Source organism: Urocampus carinirostris, chromosome 3, assembly GCF_059441175.1.
Source record: "Urocampus carinirostris isolate Australia breed hairy pipefish chromosome 3, RoL_Ucar_1.0, whole genome shotgun sequence".
In the NCBI taxonomy this organism is placed as follows: Eukaryota; Metazoa; Chordata; class Actinopteri; order Syngnathiformes; family Syngnathidae; genus Urocampus; species Urocampus carinirostris.
This window is the reverse complement of record NC_142351.1, coordinates 62,649,371-62,671,502: the sequence shown is the minus strand read 5'-3', so window position 1 is coordinate 62,671,502 and position 22,132 is coordinate 62,649,371. Positions and strand designations below refer to the sequence as shown.

The 22,132-nt window shown below is 37.6% G+C and overlaps 1 protein-coding gene and 1 long non-coding RNA gene across 3 annotated transcripts in view; one reads left to right on the top strand and one right to left on the bottom strand.

Moving 5' to 3' along the window:
- Nucleotides 1–22,132, bottom strand: part of LOC148370387 (ERC protein 2-like) — a 204,448-nt gene that overhangs the window by 171,393 nt on the left and 10,923 nt on the right. For both annotated transcript variants that reach the window (XR_015850119.1, XM_088332908.1), the window contains exons 4-8: nt 21,774–21,821; nt 15,360–15,479; nt 14,053–14,094; nt 12,932–13,087; nt 9,681–9,848 (exon numbers count right to left, since the gene is read on the bottom strand). Coding sequence is in view for 1 of the 2 variants with exons in the window: in XM_088332908.1 (XP_088189034.1) it covers nt 9,681–9,848; nt 12,932–13,087; nt 14,053–14,094; nt 15,360–15,479; nt 21,774–21,821 (534 nt within the window). In the remaining variant the exon portion in view is untranslated. The remainder of the gene's footprint in view (nt 1–9,680; nt 9,849–12,931; nt 13,088–14,052; nt 14,095–15,359; nt 15,480–21,773; nt 21,822–22,132) is intronic.
- LOC148370388 (uncharacterized) lies at nt 497–1,965 on the top strand. Its single transcript, XR_015850125.1, has 2 exons — nt 497–733; nt 1,498–1,965. It is a non-coding gene; the product is annotated as an uncharacterized LOC148370388 (long non-coding RNA).

The window sequence follows — 22,132 nt, the reverse complement described above, 5'->3', positions numbered from 1 at the left end:
TGGATGGTGTGCTGAGAGAGGTGAATGCAAGAGTATTTGGCAGAGGTGTCGAGATGATGGATAACAGTGGAACAGTGTGGCAGGTTGTTCAGTTGTTGTTTGCAGATGACACAGCGCTTGTGGCTGATTCTGAGGAAACACTGAGAAGGTTGGTAACGGAGTTTGGAAGAGTATGTGATAGGCGTAAGTCATGTGTCAATAATGGGAAGAGTAAGGTGATGAAGTGTTCCCGTGATGGAGTGGGGATGACGTTAGAAATCAGGTTGCATGGACGGGTCCTGGAAGAAGTTGAAAGCTTTAGGTGCTTTGGTTGTGATGTGGCTGCAGTTGGTGAAATGGAGTGCGAGGTATTGCACAGAGTGAATCAAGGAAGCAAGGTTTTGAGTGCTCTGAGGAGAGTGATGAACAACAAGTGTATGAGTGTGGATGTTAAGAAGGCACTGTATGAGATGGTGATTGTGCCAACTGTTTTGTATGGTGCAGAGACTTGGGCTGCGTCCCATTCTTCGCACTTTCACTCGCTATGTGCCCTAGTCACTCGGTTTGCGCGTTCACGTGAAAATGGGGTGTGTCCCGATACTCTCAAGACCGAGGCAGAAGTGCCCTCAAACCATGTCGTAACCACTTCAAGACCGAGGGGGCTCTCGACCTCACTTGGCAGCGAAGTGACTACCCAGAAGGCTTTGCGAATTAACAATATCAACAAACATGCCCGAAAAGGAACCGCACAAATGTAAGTAGTTTTCCACAACCACGCATGTATTTGCAACAAAATGTATTGAGATATCTTAGTTAGACGTAAATGCAATAGAAAATCGTATTTTCGCGTTAAAACACGAACATTGCAAAATCGCTACTTTACGAAGTGCACTAATCTACCAAGGGAGCTGGCAAAAAAAAATCTTCACGCTACAAACTGTAAAGTAGGATAACTGTGCAGAAAATCACGGTTCAGCCCATCCCTGTTTTTATCTTAAACGAGTCGTGCTTTTACGTCTACTGTACATGGCCAGTCGCTAAAGGAGCATAGTCAGAATACCGTTCTGGACATAAGCGCTTGTTTACTGCACACAATTTCGGGTGTCGTGTTTTATTTACAATATGATTCTTTCATGTGAGATCAGAATGCATTAGTTTTCATCATGCATTATGAGTAATGTCTCCGAATTTCACGTGGAAATACAGTTGAAACAAACTACTATCACATAGTCCACTGCCTTCTCTGTAAACACATATTAAGTAAACTAACTACCTTCTCAAAATGTTGTCCAAATGTGGAGACAATTCTAAAGCATATGTGATGCTGGCCAATAGAAGGCTCATACAGCCATAAGAATAACATGTCAATTTTGTGTATCTATTCACTATCAAATAATTATCCAGAACACATCCTATAATTTCCTGTCTCACATCAACTTGTTGAGCATCCTATACACAGTTGTTTTTGTACAATACATCAGCATTAAGTAATTCTTGTTTTTTCCACCCAACCTAAAGGCCACTGTAGAACGTCCCGTGGAAGAGCTGGTCACCATCACAGCTACCACGCCATCCACACCACCGGGCACGTCGTTGGCACCTTCTAATCCGGCGCCAAACCCCAAATCACCCAGAAAAAAAAGGAAGCACGATACACTCCTTGACTTTTTGAAAGTGGAGTCTGCCGGAGTGAGGAAAAGGCTCGAAGAAACTGTGGCCAAAACTGAGCAGTTCCTGTCCTTTTTGGGAAGCTCGTGGACAAATTTCCAGAACAGTGACATCTCTGCAATGTTTCCCTTTGTTTTATAAAAGGAAAATATTTTTTTTTTATTAAGAACTCAATGAAGTTCCAGTTTGTGTTTTCCAGCTTCATGGAAGTATTGGTATATTTTTGTTAAAATTTGTGACACATTATTTATTTACTATTATGTATTTTGGCCCAATGTGAGTTTGTTTTTCTGAAAGTAAACTATTATTTAAGCTGGAGTGATTTGTAGTTGTTTTCTGTCCAACAGTCACATAGTTCACACACAGTATCTCACATCATTATGAAATAAACCACCAAGGTGTTACTCAAAATGAAGATGTTTATTGAATAGTAATGCAGAAAAGCACATAATGCAAATGTGGGTCTGACTTAAAGAGCCTAAAATATGGCTTTTGGGCAATTTATTCCATATTAACTGTGGACAATTCTTTGTACGGTGGACCTGGGAACCCTGAAGACCCGTGACACCACACGGTAGGACAGAGCGTGGGCCAGCCAGTACACGTAGATCAGGACCTCCAGCCACGGCCCTGTTCCCTCTTTAGCAGCTCCTGCAGGGCCCACATAACCTTCTTGCTCAACCTTAAGTCCTGAATGAGTTCTGACTCCACATCCAACCATAAGCACAGGATAGGAACATTCATGTCCAACCTGTCCACGCTTATGGGACAGCCACTCTGGAACACAATAGATAACAAACAATTTAGACATAAATGTGGGCATAGAAAAGAAAAAGACCGCTTTAACTGTGATGTAAGCATCATGAAAAAATGTTGAAATGACCTTTTTTATATCAAATGACAACTCTTTTGAATTAAATTCCTTATGAACTAAGGTTTTTGGGTCGTACAGGGAAGTTTGGTGACGATATTATGTCAGCTTAAGGGTCAGGTGGACTGTTCTTGTGTTTGTTTACTTTTCGTCATGTCACACATTCAAGACCCCTACTATATGTCATAAAATGGTATTAAGATACTAATAAGTAGATTGCCATTTATGTCTACACAAACATAGGGTATTATGTGAACGTGCATTGTATGTTAACTCTTACTGTATTTGACCGAACGGGTCATTTTTTTAATGAGTGTACGTACCTTGTAAAGATGAATCAGCACTACATAGCGCCGAAGCTGTCTTCAGTATAGCACATTCCTCCTCCGTTGATTGGAGACACGGAAAAGATGATGAGCTTTCAGGCAATCGGTAATAACACAGCTGTAGCGGGCATTTTTAACGTTGCACAAACTCTCCAACTGACACACTACAGGTTGAGACTCGAGTTGTTTACATGTGACGTAGGCCTTTACGTCACTAAGGTCTACAGCCAATTAATATTACCGCCATCTCCTGGACAGGGGTGGAACCTTGCAAGTCTTGTCCAAACCATCTCCACTTTGCACTCAACTCGCGGAGGGCACTCCTCTATCGAGGGACCTCACTGGAGGGTTCTCAGGGCCGAGTGAGAGAAATGGGATTGGGCCTTGGAGCCTGAATGCAGATTTAAGTAGGAAATTGGTGTCCCGTTTCATCTGGAGGGACGAAAGCATGACCAACTTAGGTGCCGAGGTGCCTAACTTGTTTGGGTGTTTGGGCAATTGGGTTGGCCATGGTCCCAAAATGTTTCTGTGTGTTTTTTTTTGCTATTCTTTTCCCTTTTATTTTCTTTGTTATTGTATGTGTTTTTCTTGCTGTCGGTCACCTCTTTTGAGGGATATGACCAAGGTAGATAGATAAATAGAAACTTATATCAGCCACTTGGCTGCAGGCTACATCTTGTTTTATGCTTGTAGCTTTTCCCGACAGCTGCAAAAGTTAGCTCTGACCAACTCTAGCTATTTGCTCTTTTCAGCTGCTCTTAGTAAATCCAACATTATTCTACTTTTGTAGTCAATGCCGTGCATTAACAGCATTGTTCATGTCTTTTCGCTGGCATTTATCACAAGAAAAATGGAAGTACGCTAAGTGGGACCTTACGGGCTTCCGTAATGTTTCTTCTTTTAATACACATGTTCAGCTCCATTCTAAGCTAAATGGAAAATCAGTATTGAATGATTACACACAGTCATTTTAAAGTGGATAATATATCAGACATGCATTTAAATAGCAGTCTTCATTTTACCTCTGAAAAGTGATGAGTCCCAGGGACTCGCACGCTCAAAAATCTATGGGTCCCAACAGAGATCTATGGGTCCCCAAAATTTAGTGTTATTCAGGTTGAAATTGTAAATCGGTGACAAATATATAATAAAAATCTACATATTCATTCAGTTTTAATCATCAAATTATTAATTCATTTACTGCATCAAATTATTGTTGGTAATATACCGATTAAAGGGATAACCACAAACCTGTTTTTTTTTCCTTTTCTCCTTTTATACTTCCTTTTTTTTGCTTAACTTCTTTATACAACATAATAATTCGTAATATAATGCATCAAAGCAAGTGAGCCGTTTGAGAGCAGGCTCTCTTGAATGAGTTGAGCCGAAAAATCCAGTTCTCTAAAAAGAGACGGACTTTTCACCACACAACTCGAGATCGGCGTGCAAACGAAACCTCGAACCGCAAGACCAAAACAACATCTGCCGGATCTGCCTGACGAAAAGTTTGGAGTGCGGTAAATCTTTGTTTAAAAAAAAGGAATCGGGGAATAATGACAATTTTGTGTCAAAAAAGTTGCGTCCCGGGGACGCACGTTGATTTGGGACTATGCGTCCCCAGCAAAAATTATGCGTCTAGGACGCAGGGACACGTGCAAATGAGAACACTGAAATAGTAATGCAACCTCTAGCGGAGAATTGTAACACGTTGTCACTTTAAGAAATCTCTTGGACGTCTTCTTATGATCCATTGTGCAAGTGCACCAATTACGGTAAGTCACTCCGACCACAATTGGCAACATCACCAACACAAACAAAGTGATCGGCTAGGTCAAAGAAACCATTTCAGAAATGGGAGCGATTACATCGTACAAGTGAGGACAAAGGGCCTCTAATGCCCTAAATTGTTTTCACTCATCTTGCAACTTTTTGGGGGGGCATTTGCGTTTGGAAACCAAAAACTTTCTCCTGCATGAAAAAAACTTCAAAAGCCGACTAGAGTTTGGCATGTTTGCACTTATTGGTTTCGTGATACGGTCAGATCCGATTACACGTCGCGGGAATTGACGTAGCTTCCATCCCAAATTTTATGTTGATGATCTCAACCTCCCATTGAACCCATAGAATCATTTGTCATTACACAATGGATGCTTTTGTTATCATACAGTATTATTTTACCCCCAAAATAAAAACCCCAAATTGTGCCGTGATGTGAGTGAGTCCAAATTAGTACTTTTTTGCATGACAATTTTTCCCGTTAATGTTGTCTTACATTGTTCAGTTCCAGTCTAACTTCATTATGATACTCAAAAATCCAAGTCTCTTTTTTTGGTGTTTATCATTTTATTCCATTGTCTTTACACATATTTATAATAGATATTGCCAGATATTGTAAGTTGTTCTGAAAAAGAAGGCAAGAAACAATCACCCATAACATGATTACTGACTCTTTCATGTCCAAAATAACAAAAACATATCAGGCAGCCTGTATGATTCTTGTTTGATAAAGGGTTAACTTGTTATACAATTAAGATGAGTTCAATATTACACAGCAGGGCTGGAGGAATAATGATTTATTAGCCAGTCCATTATATTGTGATTAACCTGGAAAAATTGGGATAACATGAAGATGGACACATATGATGTCATATTTATCAACCCGATAGGGGAAAATAAGACCAGATGATTTGTCACCTGACGCCACATTATGATATCTAACAATCCGACACAGCTTGTTCCTCATTAGAATATATATTGATTTCCAATGGAAGTAGTGGCAAAACTTTGTCATGTCTCCTCTCTACCCCTACCTTATGTGGGAAAATACCCAATATTGACTTGTAGCCATGCTATGATATTCAATAAGATGACACACTATCTTAGAAAGATTCTAAGAATATACTGTATTTTGCTTATTAGAATATATTCAAATTTCTTCTTGAAGTAGTAGTACAACTTGGCTGTGTTTCCTTTCTACCTCTATACGCATGGGACACTGAGAGGTAGGCAAAGATTCTAAGCATTTATGTTCCGAAGAAACCGGAGTGCCCGTAAGGAACCCACGCAGGCACAGGGAGAACATGCAAACTCCACACAGGAGGTTCGATCTCATGACCTCAGAACTGTGCCGCACACTCGCTAACCATACGCCGCCGTGCTGCCCTACTATATATGTATATATATATATATATACATATATAAATATATATGAATAAACAAATATACACACAGATACATAGATACATAGATAGATAGTGGAAGGTATTTTTGACCATTTTTCTTTACAAAACATCCCACTTCAGTCATGTTTGATGGTTTCCAAGCATGAACAGCCCGCTTTATATCAAACCAAAGATGTTCAATAATATTCAGGTCTGGGGACCGAGATGGCCATTCCAGAACATTGTTCTTGTTCCTCTGCATGAATGCCTTAGTAGAGTTTGAGCAGTGTTTGGGGTTGTCTTCTAGTTAAGGTATCAAGCCCCGGCGCAATTTCAGCTTTGTCACGGATTCTAGAACATTGTTTGCTGATACTGACTGAAATCCATGTGACCTTCAACTTTAACAAGATTGCCAGTACCTGCACTGGCCACACAGCCCTAAAGCATGATGGAACCACCACCTAATTTTACTGTGGGTAGCAAATGTTTGTCTTGGAATGCTGTGTTCTTCTTCTGCCATGCATACCGCCCCTTGTTATGTCAAATAACTCAATTTTAGTTTCATCAGTCCACAGCACCTTATTCCAAAAGGAAGCTGGCTTGTCCAAATGTGCTTTAGCATACCTCAAGCGAGTCTGTTTGTGGCATGTGCGCATAAAAGGCTTCTGCCGCATTACTCTCCCATACAGCATCTCCTTGTGCAAAGTGCGCTGAATAGTTGAACGATGCGCAGTGACACCATCTGCAGCAAGATCATGTTGCAAGTCTTTGGAGCTGGTCTGTGGGTTCAGTTTGACTTTTCTTACCATCCTTCGCCTCTGCTTATCTGAGATTTTTCTTGGCCCGCCACTCTGGGCCTTATTTAGAACTGTGCCTGTGTTCTTCCATTTCCTCACTATGATCCTCACAGTGGAAACTGATAGCTGAAATCTCTGAGCTTGCTTTTTGTTCCCCTCACCTAAACCATGTTGTTGAACACTATTTGTTTTTAGGTCATTTGACAGTTGTTCTGAGGCACCCAAAGAGGAGAAAAACATGCAACTGGCCGCCTTAAATACCCTTTCTCATGATTTGCTTCACCTGTGTATGTAGGTCAAGGGTCAATGAGCTTACCCAAAAAAAAATTCCAATACTTAGTGGTAAAGGTATTCAAACCAATAAAACCACAAGGGTGCCCAAATTTATGCACCTGCCTACTTTTGTTTAAGTAATTATTGCACACTTCCTGTAAATCCCTATGAACTTCATTTCACTTCTCAGATATCACTGTGTTTGTCTGCTATATGATATATTTAACTGAAATTGCTTATCCGAACAACCAATGATTTATAAAGGACAATCTTGGAGAATGTTTTACACGGGACTTTGAGTTATATTTCTGTAGTGCTGCACAATAGATTTTTGATTTGAATTGAATTATTCAACACATTCTATCAAGAATTTCAACAATGCATTCTTTTAAAAGCTCCCACAAAACTACAACTGAAATCTGAACCACCCACTGAACAACCGTCCTTATATTCGCGAGCAGAGCCAAAATTCCTTCGACATGTACAGACAATTAGGCCCAATTTTGGGCCAAATTGCTTCCTGTAGCAACGTTAGCTGGGCAGGGGGATGCCGAGATCTAACGTATCGCTTCCAAGTCTTGAGAGTGTTGGAGAAAAATGTTAAACGATACCGGCTTGGCCCCATCGCTCATAGCGACGATACAATCGAGTTTGGGGGACTTCAAAGATGGCGGCTGTCGCTTTCGGCCATTTTGAAGCGTGAGAAAGTTGATGTTTGCACCGGTGTGTGGTCGCCACTCAAGGTTGTTGTCGGAGGGATCGAAAAAAACTGACGCATTTAGTTGAAGAAAGTAAATAAAACAGGGAAAAAATACAACTAAAAAGGTATTGTCCACAAAAGTAACTGAAACAAATGATTATGGTAATTTTTCTAACAAGTTCGCAGCCTTACTAAATAAAATGCCAAAACGATAATACAAAAAACGAATAAGATAAATATAGTAATACAAATAGTTTGATTTTAAAAAAAAGATAATAAAATAAAAATGGTAATAAAATTGGTGAAATGCTAGGATAAAAAATACAAATAGAATGAAATAAATAAGATGAAACAAATAGGATAAATAAGATTATAAAATAGGATAAATAAGAAAATTAAGATTAAACGAATAATGGAAAATGCATAAATACTTAACAATACACAGTATTAAAAGATAAATAAAAGCAAAAATAGAAATTAAATTAAATTACAAAAATAAAATGATTAAAAGTGAGGTGATCAAATATAATAAAACAAATAAGATAACAATATATAGAGATAAAAAAATATGATAAATAAAATAGAAAATACATAAATAAAAGGCTATAACTAGATAATATAATTAAAACAAAAAAAATAAAATGACTTAAAATGATACCATAAAAAAACATAAATAAGAAAATAAGATAACTGTAAATACAATAAAAAACACAAACAAAATTATTACCAATATGAACTTTTATATATACATAATAAAAAAGATAAAAATATATTTACCCCCCAAAAAAATTGGATAAACTTATAAAATCTATCCATCCATCTATCTACCCTGGTGATATCCCTCGAGAAGGGTGACCGACAGCAAGACAAACACACGTACACAGAAAATAAAAAACGGAAAAGTAGCAAAAAACACAAATACAGTACAATTATTTATTTTTTGGGACCATGGTCAATCCAAATGCCCAAACACCCAAACAAGTTAAGCACCTCGGCACCCGAGTTGGTCATGCTTTCGTCCATCCCAAAAAAACGGGATACTTCTGATAAAATCACTACCAAAAAATAACCAAAAAGATAAAAACAATAAGAAATAAGCTCAATAGATAATAATAAGATAAATAAAATGAAATGACTGGATTGGAGGTAAGAACGGGCCTAAAAAATTCCAGCCCGACCCGACCCGTATAAAAGCACTAACCAGCCTGAGCCCGACTTCGGCTCCGAAATGCACCCAGGTGCCACTTATGTTTATTTCGGGTTTACTCTGGGGTCAGTTCCTCAAATCAATGCAAGTAAGATAAAAGAAGAAATGATAAACAAAATTATATTATATTGAAAATAAGATGAATGAGATATTAAAAATAGATGCATGAGCTCAAATTAATGGGTTAATAAGTATTTTAAGATAAATATGATACTATAAAAAATAAAATAATTTTCTAAAAAAAAAAAAATAGCATTGATAAGCTAGATAAAATAACAAATAAGATAAAATAAAATAGTTAGCTATATATTAAAATAAATAAGATTAGGAAATGATAAATGAGATCATAAAATAATTAAGAATAATAGAATGAAACAAAAAGGAAAGTTTAGATCAAACAAATAATATAATGAAAAATAAGCTCAATATGAAAACCAAATAAAATAAATAAAATAATCACATATTTAACTCACCCAGCGACCCTACTGAGGATAAGCGGTGCAGCTAATGAGATGAGATAAGATATTTAACTCAAGAAATAGCAGCATATAGGAAAATGTACTGAGTGAAACACTGGAACTTCGCATTTTTCCCCAAAACAAAAACTCTTAAAAAAATAATTCTAAAGAAGAATTAGAATTGGGGAAAAAATAGAATGTTGTTGTTATCCCAGCATAATAACAGTGGCAAAAACTGACCTCTGTCTGCAGCGTGTTGGCCCGTTGCTCTTTGGCGTTGAGCGATTCCTTCAGCACCTCGATGTGTTGCTTGCAGTCCGAATTCTGATTGCTCAGCGTTTCCAGTTTGGTCTGCAGAGCCTGCATCTCGGACTCCTTCCGACTCAGCTCTTGCTTCTGATGCTCCATCTGTCAATGGAACAGATCATTTTAGCAAAATCTGCAGGCTTATCATATTCTTTTTAGGGGATCGTGAAAGCAGGGAAATAAAATCATATGAAGAAAAAGAAAAAAGCATGCATCAACACCTTTGTATTTGCCTGTGAGGGGAATGGGCGGACTCTGGCTATATTTTATAAATTGGATTAAACAATCAATTGTAAAATATTTGCGGGGAATCCGGAGAGTAAGGAATTGCAATAACCCAAAAAAAGAGATAAAAGTATGCATTAGCACCTCTGTAGCTGCTTAAGAGATAAATGTGCGGACTCTATATATAGTTTTCAAATGATAAAAAAACAATCGCTAACAGCATTCTTTAGGAAAAATCTGGAGAGCAGGGATTTTGAATCATCTGCTAACCTGTTTTATAGCCATACATCCATGAGAACAATTCATCTTAATAAGCTAAGCAGGTTTTGGACTGGTTAGTAATTGGATGGGAGATTGCCTGGGAATACGAAGGTGCTGCAAATCATTTGGCCCACGCACTGACTGTTAGCTCCCCCCTCCCCCTATACAGTAAGTTCAAATCATTTTCCATAATGGGACCAAATAAATAAACTAAATTCAATCCAAACGAGAGGAGATAAAAACATGCATAAGCACCTCCACGTTTGCATGAGCAAAAGCAGGGCACCGACTAACAATTACTGGACTGGCTGCATTGTGCAATATGTAATCATTACCACTTCCTCCAACCTTCTTCCTTAGTAGTAATGATGACACGATTTTATGGTACAATGTCCACGCTTTTAATGTTTACATCTGGTTATTTTTTTCTGGTCTAATTCTGGTCTGCTATTGGTCTCCGTTATGGCAACATGAAAATGCAGATATGCTCTTGGCTGAACTACCTCCAAAAACGCCTATTCGTCTCTTCATTCAGTTCAGAATGCTGTTTACTTTGTAAAGACTTTGGGAGTTGGCGATACAATAATGTTTTTTTTTTTTGCTCTGTATTTTATTATCAAGGATTGCATTGATGCTAACGGGAGAAGAAAGAGGATGATTACTATGGAAATGAAGTTCAGGATTATCAACAAATACGGAAAAAAAAAATGCATCGCTGCTTTGCATAGCCGTAACCAATCGACGATCGGACTTTTAGTGAAAATAAGGAGGCGATTAGAGCAACAAAAATCTTTGAGGGTATGACAATGCAATGCAATCAGGATTAACCACTCTACTGAGACAGCTCTGATTAAGGTAACCAATGATCTTCAACTGGCAGTGGACTCTGGCGCTTCATCACTTTTGCTGCTGCTTGACCTTAGTGCTGCTTTTGATACAGTGGACCATAATATCTTACTAGAACTGTTGGACAAATGGATTGGTCTCTCCGGAACCGTCCTCTCATTGTTCAGATCCTACCTCTCAGATAGGACGCAATGTGTTAAATATGGCGAAATTACGTCTGAGCCCTTTAGTGTTAGCTGTGGTGTTCCGCAGGGATCAGTACTTGGCCCCCTTCTTTTCAGCATTTACATGCTTCTATTATGTGATATTATTCGCAAGAATAATATCAGTTTCCACTGCTACGCAGCTGACACTCAACTAGATCTTCCGTTGGAGGAATTTGCCACACTAAATTATGGAAATCTGGAAGCCTGCCTCACCAAGATAAAAGAGTGGATGTCACTCAATGTCTTGCGTCTTAACTCTGAAAAGACCGAAATGTTAGTTATGAGTCCATCTAAATGCCGTGACTTATTCTCAAAAACTGCTGTGAACATTCACAAATGTCACATCACACAGAGTGACTCACTTAAAAATGTAGGTGTTTATGTGTCCTTTCAAACACACGTAAAGAAAATTACTAGAACCGCTTTCTTCCGTCTCCGCAACATTGCTAAAAGTCGTCCTATGCTGTCTCAGTCGGATGCGGAAATTATAATTCACGAGTTTGTTACCTCCCGTCTCGATTACTGTAATGCACTACTCTCCGGTCTCCCGAAGTCCAGAATCAAGAGTCTTCAGCTGGTACAAAATGCTGCAGCGAGGCTTTTAACTAGGACAAGAAAGTCCGAACGCATTACGCCGATTTTGGCTAACCTGCATTGGCTCCCTGTTAGCCTAAGATGTGATTTCAAGGTTCTCTTGGTATTATACAAATTCATACATGGACTTGCTCCCTCATATCTTTCAGATTTGATTCCCCCCTATGTTCCGGTCCGAAGCCTTCGTTCTGAAAGCGCTGGTCTACTGGTGATCCCAAGAGCCAAGAAGTGTTCCGCAGGTTCGAGAGCGTTCTCCATCTGGGTACCCATGCTGTGGAATGCTCTTCCCCCTGAGATCCGATCTGCAACCTCAGTGGAAATGTTTAAAACACACTTCTACACTATAGCATATGAATAACCTATATTTTTTGTTGACAATATCTCTGTACTATATGTACTTGCAACATCCATTGCAGCCTGGTCATCCTGAAAGGGGGATTACCACATGTGTGGTCCCTTCTCAAGGTTTCTTCATTTTCCCCAATTTGAGGTTTTTGAGTTTTTCCTTGCCCTCATGTTGGTTTAAGATCCGGGGACGGTGTAATAATAGTCTGAAAAAATAGTCTGTGCAATAACCTGTGTAGCCCTTTGAGACTCTTTGTGATTAAGGGCTATACAAATAAAAATGACTTGACTTGACAATGCTTCCAGGTAAAAATTAAAATGTGTTTTAATTTGAAACACCATGGCCCCCCACTAATACTGCTGTAGTAGCTCAAGTCACGTCACACCAACACTGTATTCAATTTCATTTTTTCTCAATGTAATATAATTATATACGCATATATTACACATAATTAGTACACACTATATACCACTTTGTCATGGGTACCAGGTGTTTATATTTCAGGGGTATACTATACAAAAGATGTCCATCAGGTTTCTGGGCGTATTCAACGAAATATAGTGGCCTACTTTATCAAAAGCAGGATTGGTAGCACCAGGGCTTTAAGTTTATTAATGTTCCCAAACACGAAGACAGCACTCCACACTTTTGCATGCCGAACACATGCGCATACACTGCAGCATCGCCCATTTCCAAGATTACTCCACCTTGGTTTTCATGAATTTGGAATGGCTTTTGTAGACCTCCGCATGTTTGAACTCTTCCTGCCTCTCATCAAGATGGAGACAACCGCTGCTCTTCAACATCTGGACTTCGTCCTCTAAGTCTCGGATGTTCTTCTCCAATGAAGTGATCTTGGTGTCCTGCACCGGGTGATTTGAGTAAAAGAACGACTTTCTTGTGTGTTGTCCAATTGTTTGTTCAAACGCTCATGCGTCAAACCAGAGAAGATGTCTCCTCAAAAGCATTGGCATTTAAAACTCGAGAACAAGTTTTGTCTCATGTAGTAATATTCCGAAAGCTTTTCTTTCGCTACAATTCCTGTTATCTTTCTTTATGCTGGAAATAAGCCTACTTTATCTGTGCTTATGTTGAAAACGTGCATCTTCTTCCTTTAAAACTAGCGTAGTCTTCTTCTCCCTTAGAAACAATCTAACTACATCAACTTTATCGCTGGAAATTAGAATTTTCCTATTAAAAGGTGTCATTCTTCTCTATGGAGGTTACTAGCGTATTCTTATTTTCCAATAACTAACTTTGCCCGAAGGGAGTATCTGCTCCTCCGGGAAAAATTTAGTGACCAATTGTAGAGTCTGCTTCTGACCCTAGAATTTTCCATTATTCTCCTAAATTGAAAAATAGTGACTTATTTTTGTTTTTGTTGCCCAGATAAGGGGCACGTTATGCACGTTCCATTGTGTCGTTTTTGCAAATCCCCCAAATCGACAGGAAATCAAAAAAAGATTTCCTCGTTTTATTTCTTTAATTTTATCAAATAAATGAAACATATTGTAATTAATTAGTAATGTAATGATGTTAAACTTGAGGAGCTATCCTCCAATAGAGTAGTGATATGGAGCATCATTCTCCACAGAATGCGCTCCAATAAACGTAGTCATTTTGATGGTAGGCTAATGTAGCTAATCAAGAAAGACAAAACATGTGTTGCATTCACTATAAGGCTTATATGAAACTTTTACTTTTTCTGGCTCCTGACAAATTTGTTTTTTTGGTCCAATAAAAGCCTTTCAACATTTGAGATTGCCGATCCCTGTCCTAAGAAAACTAGTGTCCTCTTCTTAAGACACAAAAAGAAAAAAGGTCGTACCTGCCAGATAACGTCAGGATCAAAATAGAAAGGAGAACTCTTCTGGAATCACAAAATCAAAAGAAATATTCTCAGCATTTGTAGTAGCACAACTTGATCAATACCCTAGACCTCTAGAGCCGCAATTGACCAATCGTTACGTTTGCCCAATGTAGCATTTGTATGTTTATTTTGATTTATTATAGATCCTAATATGTAAAGCTGATATAAAGTTACTTGATAAGAATGAGCTATCTATTTGAATTATCCAAGGCATGTATTCCATTCTGTGTTGGAGCAGCATTTTTCCACCTTGCTTGGGTCAAAGCACACCATATTTCAAAAATATATAAAAATGAATTGCCGGAATGACTTCCATGCTCTCTTTTCAAGTTTAAATTGAGTCTAAAATGTTTCTTATTGTGTGTTATTAATTTTGGTGAAATGTAAATGGTCTTCTTTATATAGCGCTTTACTTTTACACACTAACTATTGATAGCAGCGTCAGCCATGCAAGGCAGCTTCCTGCTTATCGGGGGCATATGCGATTTAGTGTCTAGCCCAAGGACACTTCGACATGGAGGAGCTGGGAATCAAATCTGCGACCTCTTGATGAAAAGGTGAGCGCTCTACCTCCTGAGCTAATGCCGCCCTAAACATAATGTTTTTATTTTATTATATGTTTAATCTGTTTTCCAAGTTTTGCTATTTTTTTATCTGTTTTTTCTAGAGAAAAATAACACTTTGAATGAGCAAAAATCCTCGCAACCCTAGTGATCTTAAGCTGTGCAGAAACTGGATGGATGAATGTGCAAAAATTCTTGTCAGTGGAATTTCATCTAATCATGTTTTAACGTTTTTCAGAATTTTGTTTTATTTAGTGAAAATAAGAAAATGATTTAACTTGTGTGCCAGATTTTTACTTTGTTCATTTTATTATTTGTTTGCGAGCCAATGCCAAATAGCTATATTATACAAAAGTTATTAAATATGTCCTACGTCATATAATAAGAAAAAAAGTAATGTGCTGCCACCTACTGATATTGATTTACAATTACTTGGCTGATTACTGGAGGAAAGCAATGACATGTAGTTTTAAAGAACATAATTAAAAAATTAAAAAATCGAGTAATTTCCTGTGGCACACTAGTGGAAGTTCATGGCACACTAGTGTGCCCTGGCAAACTGGTTGAAAACACTGAGTGGGAGCATTAGTATAATTAAGTGACGTAAAACTTTCCTTGTGCATCCCTGCTTTTATATTCCAAAAACTTGGAGATGAATGTTACGATTATTAAGTGACAGGAACAATTTGGTGGAAGTCCCACCTTTATATCGACGCCGATCTGCAAGGGCCTGGCCTGAGCCGTCGGTTTCTCTTGCTGATTCCTCCGATGAAGTTCTTGAGGAGGAACCCGATAAAAATACGCTTGGCGGCTCATCATCTTCTGGAAATTATTATCAAGTTTTGAAAATATTCAGGTAAATCCTTTGTTTATTCTCACCTTTTCCTGCTTTTATATTTCTCCGGTTTTCTTAAAGACGTGTTGACCAAAAACACTTTGTCGGCTCATGTGACTTGCTCCACCCATCAATAAATAATGATAGCTTTTACTCATGTTACCCTTATGCAACCATACTGTCGTGATCTGTACTTTCTGGCACTGCCAGTATTGTTCTATCAACATGTGAGTATGTGTCCTGCATTGTCCTTTTCTCAAGTTTTGTTTCGTTAGATCTAGTGTCCCTCATATCAAGTTGTGTCCATATTTGACATTTTTTCAGTTAAAGTTAGGGTTCCAACATAACCTGAGTGGACTCTTTTCATGTTTTGTTTTGTTAAAGCTAGTTAGTCTCCCAACATAGTCTGTGTTGTCTTACTTTCATGTTTTGTTCAGTTGGAGTTATATTTCATAAGTCTTGTCATAATGGCACTCCTGCTCTGTCTATGTGTGAGAATGGTCCCTGTGCCGTCGTGTTTTCATGTTTTGTTCTGTTAGGGTTAGTTGGTGTTGGAACATTAGGACACATGATTTTGTTTGCGTTGTTTTTCTTTAGATAGAACCTGTAGGTATTCCAGCAATTAATGTTTTGTTCAATTAAACCTCGGCTGTGATACAACATATCCTATGTCTCCTTTCATGTTTAGAGCTGTGCATGCTTGTTAGTGTTTAAGCATTGTATTTTAATTCCAGCTGTTTGTGAGAATTGTTTCTGCATAGTTTTTATTTTTCCTTATGATTTGCCGCCAAGTTCTGGTAATTTGTGTCTTCTCACTTTCATTTTTTGTACTGTTCGAGGTAGATAGTGTTTGACTATTAGGTTTTAAGTCAAAGCAGGTACAGTATGGTTTCTGGGTCATTTCCTTTTATGTTTTGTTCTGTTCAGAACTAGTTTTTTCAACATATTCCATTGTGTTTCCTTTATTGTTTTGTTCATTTAGATCTAGTCTGTGTTTCAACTTGGAGCAGGGATGCATAGTTGAGTCTGTATTACAGTAGCTTTGATGTCAAATTCGGCTTTATTGTCAATTCTGCCTCATAAACTAAGAATATAAATTGTGATTCTCTCGGCCCTCAGTGTCCAGAAAAAAAAAAAACCATTATGCTAGGACACACTACACACTGAGACACAAGTGTCTTTGAATTACAAAGATTCCAGTAAACTTTGTTGTTCCCTGAATGCACATTATTCTATACTGATTCTTTTTCTGTAAATACATCCTTTCCTGAAATCTTATTTTGTGTTTACATTTATGGGATCCATTTCTACGGCCATACAATCAGTTACTAGATGAAGCGAAACTAGTAAAAATATTTACATGCATTTTTTTTTAAATAAATATTTTTTGTAATCACATTTTTTTCCAAAATCAGTTTACAATACTTTAATTTGATTGTTTTTTTTAATGAAAAAATGAGTTAAAATAATAGTGAAATGAGGAAAAGAATCCTTGTGTACACGTATGCCTACACAAAGGTAAACATTTACATGTTTTCTTTTTTGCAGTGTAGACAGACACAAGTTCCGGCAGTGAAATGGAGCTTTATCCCCTTCTCACTTGTGCATGAGAGGGATTATTCGTCTAAGAGCGACTCTGTCGCTGCTCACCAAGCATGCATGTACTACCGCGACACTTAGTGCTGGATCCAGTTTAACATTTCAGCATCACCCCAAAACATTTTGCAATTCAACTTTTCTCTTAACTAGTGGTTCGTTTCCCCTACGGATACCAAATACAATAATACTTCCGGAGACCAATACCCCAGAACTTTTTTTTTTTCAATCTACAGTAGACTCACAGGTTTCTGTGTCCCTGGCTTACGATATTTTATCATTTCTATGTGGATATAATGTTTTTCTTCCCCACCCCACCCACCTTCTCATTAAAGGAACATCACGTATTATTTAGTGCCTCATACTAATAATAATAATAATAATTTCCTTTGTATTGTCATTCTGTGTAACAATGTACACAGAACGAAATGTCGATACACCTGACCCGTTGTAGCGAGCCGATGCAGCCGCAGCCAACAGAGGGCGCCGCCATTTTACCAATGTTATCAGTCTTTGGTATGACTCGGCCGAGGCGCGAACCAGCGACCTCCCAGTCTCAAAGCGGGCGCCTTACCATCTAGGCTACTGAGCTGGTGTATAGTGGTACAAAAACAAATTTCATACAAATGTTAATTTTTATTTATAAAAAATCATAGGTTGAGAAATTTGTACTTAATTTATTTTGTGGAATCCGAACCTAAAGGTCACTACCATGTTTGTCTGGCTTCTTGCTGACAAAAGCTAGTGCAACAAAGCAAAACGTAGCAGCATTTGACAACAGTGCCATCTAGTGGACATATTATACACTGGGACTTTAAGGTATTTTCTTCACCATACGTGATCAACCGCAAATCTTTTGGCGTGCCCCAATATTTATAAAATTCATCATTACGACTATGAAAGTTACATGCACCTCTAGGATTCCTTACTGCTATTGGTCGACATCACAATTTCATGAAGCTGCTAAGCTCTGAGCTCCGTAAAAAGTTAGTACAATACAATTCTGTATTTATTATAACCCCTTAACGTTCTGACGGCCCACTGGCAGGCCGTCACACTGTTGAGAAAAACAGACATGTCTTCTTGATGTCACCTGACACTAAAATATTTCATGCCACATATCATTGGAAATTTCTTATGATTTGAGATGTGATGGCAATTGCATGACAGAAAAATCACAGTTTGTCTTAAACATGATACCTGAAAACTACAAAGACTGCAAAGCTCACCAATAACGTTCTCTGATATACAGCTGAAAACACGATTCTCCCCAAACATGGTCTTGTTAAATTCACTACAGTCCAGTGAATCCAACTGTGTAAAAAAATGTACTCACAAACACACCTATAATGGAGACATATAAAAAAACTGCCTAAAAGCATTTCTGCGTCATTTGACAATCCTTCTTATACTCGGTTTGTTTCACCCCAGAATTCCGTTTTAAAAGAAAAAAAAAAATTGTGAGATGATTTCCAATATGGCTGGTAGCCTCTGACCTTTTGATTGACATCAGTCTTCACCAATTGCAAGCTTTTTTTCTCGGTCATTCGCCTGCGATAGCCTATGACGGCCTGTGTTGAAAAAACGGACTTGACCTACTTTGGCTTAAAAAATATTGAGCGACCGATTCAAATGATGATTCACACATTGTTTAGCATATAAAATTTCCAACATAAAGGTATCCATATTTACAATGTGTATTCATATCGGAGCCGAAAATAAACGTGCGTAATTCAACTCGGGGTCCATTTCAACACGTGATTACCACATGCAAGTGTGCATAATCAGTGATTGGCTTCTGGAAAGAGAAGTCAAACATTTACAACTCTTGTCTCAAAATTGGCTAAAAACAAATACCCGGTTGCAGACGTCTCCAACTGGCCGCTTTTGGAAATGCCATGACATACCTTTACACAAATGCGTAAAATACAATGTTTAGTTTTATAGATTTAGATTGTGATCAAATTTGAAAGGTTATCAGGTAAGGCTTCAAGCTAATGTCTTTAGAAAGAAAGAAGAATGGTGAGACGTAGAGAGAAAGTGTTGGAAGAGAGGAGAAAGCGATTGAGGGAAATAGAGAATAACCGCGAGAGAAGATGAGAGAGTTATAGAGGAACAGAGAAAAGAGGAAGAATGAGAAACAGAAAGGACGAGAGAAAAAAGTGACAAGATTAGAAAGAGGAGGGGGGAAAAGAAGGCGAGAGAGGACGACAGACAGAGGAGTGGGACACTGCAACAACGAGAAAGAGAAAAAGAGGGGGAAAAGCCACGGGAGGGGGAGCGTAAAGAGGGAAAAAAAACAGAAAAAGAGGGGGAAAAGAATCGCAGTGCCAGAGGGGGCTGTTAACGATGAGAGAAAAGAGAAGAGAGATTAAGCGTCCCTATTCCAGTTCAATCCCAATACAACATTGCCCCTGTGTGGTTATTGCTGGTACTGGACTTTTTTGTTCCAATTCTATTTTTCATATTTATTTGTTATAATTGTTTTAGATATTTATTATGATTTTTCATAATTTTGAATACTTAATTCGTGTATTTGTTTAAATTTTTGTACTTATTTTAATTATGAATTTATTTTATTCTTGTACTGTAATAATTTGGCACATTTAATATTATTCATTTGGTGTATTTAGTTGGTATATGCATTAATTTACTTTGTAATTATATATATATATATATATATATATATATATATATATATATATATAAGGGCAGCACGGCAGTGCAGTAGTTAGCGTGTGTGCGGCACAGTTCTGATGTTGTGAGATCAAACCTTCCTGTGTGGAGTTTGAATGTTCTCCAAAAACATGCATGTTAGGTTAATTGGCCGGTCCAAATTGTCCCTAGGTGTGAATCAGCGAGTGAATTGTCGGTCCCTGTGTGCCCTGCGATTGGCTGGCAACCAGTTCAGGGTGTCCCCTGCCCACTGCCCGAAGATAGCTGGGATGGGCTCCAGCACCCCTGCAACCCTACTAAGGATAAGCGGTGCAGATGACGGATGGAATGGATATTACAAATATAAATACATATATTATATATATGTATATGTTTTATTCATGCAGTGGATTTTTTTATTCAGTATATTTTGATACATTTATTTGGGATACTTATTTATTAGGTATACAGTATTTAATAGGTACAAGTATTAATTTATTTGGTATACTATTTATTCGGTATATTTTGCGGAATTCATTGCTTTAAGGGTTGATTCATTTATTTAAATACTTATTAGGAACATATCATTTGTACATCTATATATTTGTTATAATGTTTCATAGCCAGCGGTACATTAATTTTTTTGGTATATCATTTGTTTTGTTTTTTTTCATTTTTGTTTTTTTTTCATTTTTATGGGGTTATTCATTTGGTTTACTGTAGTTATTTAGTTCATTTATTTACTTAATGTATATGGTAGATCCGGTATGCTAAGGAGTTGGTATAATTATTTGATATTTATTTCAATTAATTTGTATTTTGGGGGTTATTTATTTGGTGTGTAGTTAATTTACTTATTTAGAATATTTAATTTCTATATCTATATATTTAGCTGGTATATTTATTGATTTTATTTATTTTGTACTATTATTTATTCTTTATACCATTTATTTTGTATAATTATTTAATTATTTGGGATATTTTCCGGGTTTATTAATTTGGTTTGGTTATTATGTTGCATTTATTTATTTACTTATTTGGTATATTTGATTTTTATATTTACATATTAATTTGTTACACTTATTTGGTTTACTTATGTATCCAAAAGCTTTTGTCAACCCGCTCATGATTGTGTTGTTGTTTTTTTTTTCTTTGTCCAAAGTTTAATGTTTTTTAAAACCCTGTGGTTCAACAATGTTAAATTCACAAAACGTTACGCCACAAATTAAACCCGACAGCATCTGGTCTAAAGTCGAGTTGGCTTTGGTCACAAAACAATAAACAAAGAAACTTGAGCCCCGAAAAAAGAAAAAAAAAAAAACATCCGACAGTTATTTCTATTTATGAATAATTAAATACCTATGTTCAGACAGAAAATTCAACTTTTACACATTATCAAGCAAATCCAATCAAAATGCCGCACAATTGTTTTTGCACAAGCACTCAAAAAGCCAAACACAGAAAACGATTCCACACGAACGAATACTCACCGACATCGGTGATGGGCGTGTCCAAGTCTGAGGGGCGTGGCCCAGCCACAAACATTAAGCCGGCCAGATGTTCGCCCGAGTTCGCAATCGTACAATGCCGAAAAGAAAAAAAAAACCATAGCTAGAGTATTCCCTTACTCTAACACACTCACACACACTCAGGTAGGGAAATGAAGAGCTAAGAAGATTTTAGAGTTAAAAATAACTGCAGCAGGAGGCAGGAGGCAGGAAGCCAAAGCGGCGGGCCGCCAATCCCACAGCTTGCTACCATAATAAAAGGCGGACCCTGTTTTACGTCTCTAAATACATGGATACACTAAGTATTTTGTTGAGATTTGTAATTTCCATTTACTTGGCGAATTTTTGAGTCACAAACCACATTGGGTTTAAAAAAAATGAGAGGGGTTTGCGAAAGAAGAACAAAAAATTGATTGATAGATTGTTCTTTTTTGTATCTGCTAATACAAATTCTCAATCTGATACGTCAGCAATACACAAGAAAAAAGATAATGTAGACATTGTCAGTATCTGACAGCCCACCTTCCAACAGAAGGCGCCAACCAGGGGGAGTGGCGGAACTGCACATGCCTGCAAATGAAATGAAATGTTCTGCATTTATATAGCGCTTTTCAAGTCAATGAAGACTTCCCAATGCACTTTACAATCACACACACTCACATACCAATAGCGGCCGTTCAGCCACGCAAGGTGTCAACCTGCTTATTGGGGGTATTACGGGTTCAGTGTCTTACACTTCGACATGTAACACTGAGGAGCTCAACACACCTTATTTCTACTCATTCAGTGCCTTAAAGTAAAAACACGTTTTCAGAAGACTTGTTCCGAGTTACAAAATAAAAAAATAGTTTTTTTTGTCGTTGAACTATATTCCATAGGTT